Here is a 7,216-nt window from a genome sequence, read left to right as displayed (position 1 = left end):
ACCCCAAGCAACGCTGAGGATGACCCCACTTGCGACAGACTCAGAGCCCAACAGAGGTGTCCGGGGGGAGCGCACAGCCCCCCCCCCCCCAAAACACACACACCTCCGTCGGCTTCCAGAAGCATCCGCAGTGGAACATGGAAGGCAAAGCGTGGTTTTACTTACTACGCAGCTTCAAGAGAAGTCCAGCAGGAACCGACTGCTTCCCACCTCCCCAAACAGTCGGCTCCTCTGGAGCGGCCAGTTCGGCCCCCACCACGAGCCCTCGTGGTTAAGGCGAGCGTTTCTGGAGATTGACAACGAAACGGGACGGGAAGGGAGGCTTGGGCCGGAGAAACTGAGGCAGGGGCGTTCGCGGCGGGGGCTCCGCCCCATCCTGCTCCCCACCCATTCCAGGCAAATCCCAGGCTGCCAGGCCGGGCTGGCGGCGGGAGGGGAGGGACGGAGGGAGAGGGTACTGAGGGCGCCCAAGCGGCCTCCCCCGCACCGCCCGGAGTTGGGGGGGAAGGGGGTCCAGCGCATCCCCGCTCCCGGGAGGTCTCTAGGAGGCAGGGGAGGGATCTCCTTCCCTCCTCGCACCCTCCGTCCCGGGGCGGGACTAGGGGGCGGAGCGGCCGGTGACCGGGCCGTGACGCGAGCCCCGCCTGCCCTTATAGAGGCGCCCCGGGGGCGCAGGGACCGTGCTTCGCCGCCGCCTTCGCCGCCGCAGTTCGCAGCATCAGCGCCAGCGCCGCCGCGTCCAGCACCAGCACCAGCGCCGCCGCCATGCGGGAGATTGTGCACCTGCAGGCCGGCCAGTGCGGCAACCAGATCGGAGCCAAGGTGCGCGGGGGGCCGGGCCCTGGGAGGGTGCCGAGCGCGGCCCACTGAGCCCCACCACGGGCCTGTGGCGGGGCCAGGTCCCCCAGGAAGCCAGCACCCCAGGGACGGTGGGGGAAGGGCGCGAAGGGCAGGGCCAAGCTGGGAAACAAAGAACTGATGGGGGTGGGGCCCGGCCTTCTGTCCGCTCGCCACAGCTGGCTTCACAGCTGGCCCGCTGGCCCCTCCACAGGCACAAAGAGACCCCGCCCCTGCCCACGGCAGCAGCCAGGGAGAGCTGCCCCCGCCGGCCGTCTCGGCTGGGGTGTTGAGTCTGCCTCCCCCGCCCCCACCTCTCCCTCCTTGCTGCCTCATCCTCGCCTGCCCACTCTGCGACCCGCTCCCCCACTCACCTTGCTGGGGGACAGGTGGCAGCCAGGGAGGTGACTGGGGATCCTGAGCTCAGAAGAAGGCGGTAGGGGAAGGCCTGGCCATTGACTCCCCCTTCTTGGTCCTTTCTACCTACCCCTCTCTAGTTTTGGGAGGTGATCAGTGATGAGCATGGCATTGATCCCACTGGCACATACCACGGGGACAGTGACCTCCAGCTGGAGAGAATCAACGTGTACTACAATGAGGCCACTGGTAAGGGGGCAGAGGCACCTGGCCAGAGTGGGGGTGGAGAGGGCCTGGGAGGGGACTGGTGCTGGTTCCTGGAGTTGACCAAGCTGCTGTCCATCTGCTTCTCTGCAGGAGGAAATTACGTGCCCAGAGCTGTCCTGGTGGACCTTGAGCCTGGCACCATGGACTCTGTCCGCTCTGGCCCCTTCGGCCAGATCTTTCGTCCTGACAATTTTGTGTTTGGTGAGTCACCATGAGGCACAGACAGGGAAGCGCCCCCCTCCCCCCAATTCTTTCACTTCCACATGCTTGGTGAAAACTCTCCACCTAGCATCTAGACCGAGGAACTCAGAGCCCAGCAGGGAAAGCGGATGCACAAGCCTCTGTGGGAATCCAGGGGAGGCATCTGACACAACAGGCAAAGTGCAGAGTAGAGAAGGCTTCCCAGAGGAGGAGGCATTTTAATTTAACCAATGGACCTGAGCCAGACTGCAGTGTTCAGATCCCAGCTCTGCCACTTCATGCAGTCGACAAATACCTATTAAGCACCTACTGCATACCCCAGGCCCTGCTGTACCCACCCTGGGAATATAGCCAAGAACAAAACAAACAAAGCTCTCTGTCCACCCCTGCAGCTGACATCCTGCTGGAGGGAGCTGGGAAGATAAATAAATGGGAAGAGAAGAAAAGAAAAAGTCAAACTCAATCACTGATTGAATCCACTGGGTGACTTTTGGGCAGGCCCTACAATCTTCCTGTGCCTCAGTCTCTTGATCTTTAAAACAGGGTTAATACGGAGACTTACTTTTCGAGACTGTGAGGCTTAAAGCCACTAATATGTATAAGGAACTCAGAACAATGCTTAGCACAGAGGAAAAAATACATAAGCATTTGATGTTTTGCTGTAGGTTTTATTATCAGTATCGCTCTTAATGATGTCTTCAGCCTAAAAGATAAGTGGGACTTGGGCTGCCCAAAGGGCAATGAAAAGAGGAAAGGCGTGCAAGACAGAGGGAACAGCATAGGCGAAGACAGTGGACACATTTGCAGCCCTCAAGTTCAAGGGCATGCACACACTGAACAACCTTCTGGGAAAGCTTTCCTCATACTTCTCAGGCAAGCTTCCTAGGGATTTCCCAGGTGGCGCTAGTGGTAAAGAACCCACCTGCTAATGCAGGAGACATGAGAAACCTGGGTTCAGTCCCTGGGTCGAGAAGATCCCCTGGAAGAGGGCATAGCATCCCACTCCAGTATTCTTGCCTGGAGAATCCCATGGACAGAGGAGCCTGGCGGGCTACAGTCCATAGGGTTGCAAAGAGTCAGACATGACTGAGGCAACTGAGCACATGTATTGCTGCTGCTGCCAAGTCACTTCAGTCGTGTCCTACTCTGTGTGAACCCATAGACAGCAGCCCACCAGGCTCCCGTCGCTGGAATTCTCCAGGCAAGAACACTGGAGTGGGTTGCCATTTCCTTCTCCAGTTCATGAAAATGAAAAGTGAAAGTGAAGTCGCTCAGTCGTGTCCGACTGTTCGAGACCCCATGGACTGCAGCCTACCAGGCTCCTCCATCCATGGGACTCCCCAGGCAAGAGTACTGGAGTAGGTTGTCATTGCCTTCTCCTGCTGCTGCTGCTGCTGCTAAGTCGCTTCAGTCATGTCCGACTCAGTGCGACCCCATAGACGTTAGCCCAACAGGCTCCCCCGTCCCTGGGATTCTCCAGGCAAGAACACAGGAGTGGGTTGCCATTTCCTTCTCCAATGCATGAAAGTGAAAAGTGAAAGTGAAGTCACTCAGTCGTGTCCGACTCTTAGCGACCCTATGGACTGCAGCCCACCAGGCTCCTCCGTCCATGGGATTTTCCAGGCAAGAGCACTGGAGTGGGGTGCCATTGCCTTCTCCGTGCCTTCTCCTAGGTCAAGCTAAATGCACGCCCCCACATGACCTCAGAGCCCAGGCTCTCCCGCTCCCCCAGCACCTCTCCTCAGTACACAGTAGTTCAACCTGGAGTCTAGGGACTGACAGGACAGGCTGTGTGACCTTGGACAAGTGACTTCCCCTCTCTGATTTGAGAAAGATTCAGGAAGATAAAGATGAGTCTGTGTGGGTAGGGCTCACCATAAGTCCTCAGGAAATGGCTATGGAGAGACTACATGAGATTGGCCAAAGGACGTGAGGGATTCTTGGATGATCAAGGGTGGCTCCAGTCAGGCCAAAAGATTCTGTGGCCTCTGAGAGATAAGGTAGGGGAGGTGGTGGTAAAAGTGTGGACTCAGGAGCCAGACCACCACTTCAGACCCTTTTCTTTTGGAGGAGGTGACATTGGACAGAGACCTGAAGACAGTTTCAGTCAGGGGAATACCTGAGAGGGAGAGCATTCCCGGCTGCGGCAACAGCACGTGCAATGGCCCTGGGGCAGGAACAGTGAGGAGGCCCATGTGACTGGAGCAGAGTGAGCGGGGAGGAGGGGAGGACAGGGAGGGGATGGCGCAGGTTGTGTAGGACCTTGTGCGTTGCTGGGAAGACTGGTTTTTTTTCCCAGGGAGATGGGAGCCCTGGAGGGGCAGCGGGCAGAGGAGGGGTGGCACCTGACACGGGTTTTCACAGGCTCCCTCTAGTGGCTTCAAGGAGAACAGATTGTGGAGAGGCTGTAGGCTGCTGCTGGAGGAACCAGGCGCAGAAGCCACTGTTCTGATCCAGATGGGTGATAAGGGGGCCGGACCAGGTTGGAAGCAGAGACAGGGGCAAGAAGAAATATTACCGGTTCACAAAAATACCCACCAATAGTCTAATCCTAATCCTTGTCCTATGGAGCTTGCATTTCTCTGCAAAATTACAGACAATAAGCATAATTATTTTTTTTTTTAAAAAAGAACAAGTTTATCAATGCTATGGAGAAAAATTAAGTATGAAAGATTAGTTAGAAATGGGGAGGATTTGCAGTTGTATAGGTCAGTTGGGCAGAGCCTCTAAAGGAGGGGAAAGCGGGAGGAGCCGTGTATGTATCTGAGGAAACAGCACTCCAGGCAGAGAGTACAGCCCATGCCAAGGCCCTTGGGCAGGACCAGGCTCGGTGTGTTGGAGGAACAGCCAGGGGGCCTGTGTGTCTAGAGCGGAATGAGCGAGGGAGAGAGAGGGAGGAGGGAAGGGTATTGGCGGGGGCAGTGGGCCTGAGAGGTCGTACAGGACCCTGTGGGATTCAGGGAGGACTGGAGCTTTTACTGAAAGAGAGAGGAATTGGGGCTGGTTTTGAGCTAAGGTGGAACATGATTTAGGTGTCATCAGAATCCTTCTAGCCAGGACTTCCCTGGTGGTCCAATGGCTAAGACTCCGTGCTCCCAATGCAGAGGGCCCAGGTTCAATCCCTGGTCAGGAAACTGAGATCCCACATGCTGAAACTGACTGTGCAGCCAAATAAATAAAAATAATTCTTTCCCCCCAAAAAATCCTTCTAGCTGCTGGGTGAAGGGAAGCAAGGATGGAACCCAAAAGAACAATTCATAATGAATAGTAATAATAATAATTTTCTTATTACGATTTAACTACTAGATGACTGGGGGTGGGGTGGAGCGTGGGATTTCCCCATATAAGACTGGGTGTCCCCTCCCTTTCCTTCTTCAGGCCAGTCTGGAGCCGGCAACAACTGGGCCAAAGGTCACTACACAGAGGGTGCCGAACTGGTGGACGCCGTCCTGGACGTGGTTCGGAAGGAAGCCGAGAGTTGTGACTGCCTGCAGGGCTTTCAGCTGACCCACTCGCTGGGCGGGGGTACAGGGTCTGGAATGGGGACCCTCCTCATCAGCAAGATCCGCGAGGAGTTCCCCGACCGCATCATGAACACCTTCAGTGTGGTGCCCTCACCCAAGGTGTCGGACACGGTGGTGGAGCCCTACAACGCCACCCTGTCCGTGCACCAGCTGGTGGAGAACACGGATGAGACCTACTGCATCGACAATGAAGCACTGTATGACATCTGCTTCCGCACCCTGAAACTGACCACCCCCACCTACGGGGACCTCAACCACCTGGTGTCGGCCACCATGAGCGGGGTCACCACCTGCCTGCGCTTCCCAGGCCAGCTCAACGCCGACCTGCGCAAGCTGGCTGTGAACATGGTGCCCTTCCCACGCCTGCACTTCTTCATGCCTGGCTTCGCCCCACTGACCAGCCGGGGCAGCCAGCAGTACCGGGCACTGACCGTCCCTGAGCTGACCCAGCAGATGTTCGACGCCAAGAACATGATGGCCGCGTGTGACCCGCGCCACGGCCGCTACCTGACTGTGGCCGCCGTCTTCCGGGGCCGCATGTCCATGAAGGAGGTGGACGAGCAGATGCTGAGCGTGCAGAGCAAGAACAGCAGCTACTTCGTGGAGTGGATCCCCAACAATGTGAAGACGGCCGTGTGCGACATCCCGCCCCGCGGCCTGAAGATGGCCGCCACCTTCATCGGCAACAGCACGGCCATCCAGGAGCTGTTCAAGCGCATCTCAGAGCAGTTCACAGCCATGTTCCGGCGCAAGGCCTTCCTGCACTGGTACACAGGCGAGGGCATGGACGAGATGGAGTTCACCGAGGCCGAGAGCAACATGAATGACCTGGTGTCCGAGTACCAGCAGTACCAGGACGCCACGGCCGAGGAGGGCGAGTTTGAGGAGGAGGCCGAGGAGGAGGTGGCCTAGGGCGCCTCCATCACTTCACCTCCGCACCCTACTAGGAGGCTAACCTTTGTCCGCTGAGAATCCCCGCTTCACCTCCCAGCCTGACTCACCTCTGACCCTACAACCTTGCACCTCTTCCCCTGGCCAACTGTTGACCTTGAGCCCCACTTTATCCCCGCCCTTGAGCTCTCCCACCTTGAACACCCCCCATGAGCCCTGCTTCACCTCCGACCCCACAAGTCCCACCTTTAACTCCGTGATCCCTCCTTCACCCCTGACCTCTCCACCTTTGACCTCTCCTCAAGCCCCCCACCTCCCTTTACACCCACAGACCTATAAACCCTGACTTATGTGCCCTGTTCCTCTGAGCCTGTCCTCTCTTCTCCCAATGTGCCCCACCTGTTGCCCCACCCACCCTCTGATCCCTCCTTTCTGGATCCCCTGAGCCCCACTGCTCTAAATTCACTCCTCAGCTCCTGCCAACCTTGGCTTCTCAAGGGTGCTGCTGGGGAGAAAGAAGCCCTGGAGCATGTGGACAAGACAGGCTGTTCCCTGACCTTCCCTACTGCCTCACTCTCAATAAATTAATTGTTGTCCTGCCATGTTTATGCCGAGTGTATTTTTCATCGCCCCTTCTCTCCCTGTGGGATGGAGTTGGGAGCTGAAGGGACTTTTAATCTGGGGGTGGACAGTGATTTCAGAGTCAGACCGGGTTATGCTACCAACTCACCCTCTAGTGTTGAGCAAGATGCTTGCCCACTCTGAGCCTTGATTGCCTCACCTGTAAAATGGGCTCATGTTTTCCTGCATGCCACACCTCAAGGATTTTTGTAAGGACTCAGGGCACAGTACCTGGTACTGGGTGGGTGCTTAGTGATAGAGGTGCCACCACTCTCCGTGGGGCATCTTGCAAGTATGGAAAGTTGAAAGGGGAACCTCTAGAAAAGGATGCTGGGGAGATGGTAGCCGTGGGTAGTGCCTCAGGGGCAGTCCTGCCAGGGTAATGGTTACTAATGCTGTGAAGCACTTTGACGGCCCGATACGTGTCTTATAACCCTCACACCAGCCCTGTAAGATCTGAGCTTGTAGAAAATTCCCTGGTTCTGGATGCAATTTCTACCAATGAACCTAATCAGGCT

The 7,216-nt window shown here is 57.0% G+C and overlaps 1 protein-coding gene across 1 annotated transcript; it reads left to right on the top strand.

Annotated features, from left to right (window-relative positions):
- Positions 1-657: 657 nt before the first annotated feature.
- Positions 658-6,677, top strand: TUBB4A (tubulin beta 4A class IVa). The gene is made up of 4 exons (XM_055430806.2): positions 658-822; positions 1,335-1,443; positions 1,552-1,662; positions 5,041-6,677. The coding sequence occupies exons 1-4, from the start codon at positions 766-768 to the stop codon at positions 6,096-6,098; spliced, it is 1,335 nt and encodes a 444-aa protein (XP_055286781.1). The 5' UTR covers positions 658-765; the 3' UTR covers positions 6,099-6,677.
- Positions 6,678-7,216: the final 539 nt, after the last annotated feature.

The sequence above is a fragment of the Moschus berezovskii genome, chromosome 8, assembly GCF_049115385.1.
Source record: "Moschus berezovskii isolate FMDL1 chromosome 8, NW_MosBer_1.0, whole genome shotgun sequence".
Classification (NCBI taxonomy): Eukaryota; Metazoa; Chordata; class Mammalia; order Artiodactyla; family Moschidae; genus Moschus; species Moschus berezovskii.
Note: the sequence above shows the minus strand (reverse complement) of the source record. Positions and strands in the feature narration are given on the sequence as shown.

What these genes read in the sequence shown, in the direction of transcription:
- TUBB4A (XM_055430806.2), top strand. Translation starts at nt 766, where the DNA reads ATGCGGGAGATTGTGCACCTGCAGGCCGGCCAGTGCGGCAACCAGATC. An exon ending in GCAACCAGATCGGAGCCAAG is followed by an intron (nt 823 to 1,334) that starts GTGCGCGGGGGG and finishes ACCCCTCTCTAG; the next exon opens with TTTTGGGAGGTGATCAGTGA. An exon ending in TCCTGACAATTTTGTGTTTG is followed by an intron (nt 1,663 to 5,040) that starts GTGAGTCACCAT and finishes TTCCTTCTTCAG; the next exon opens with GCCAGTCTGGAGCCGGCAAC.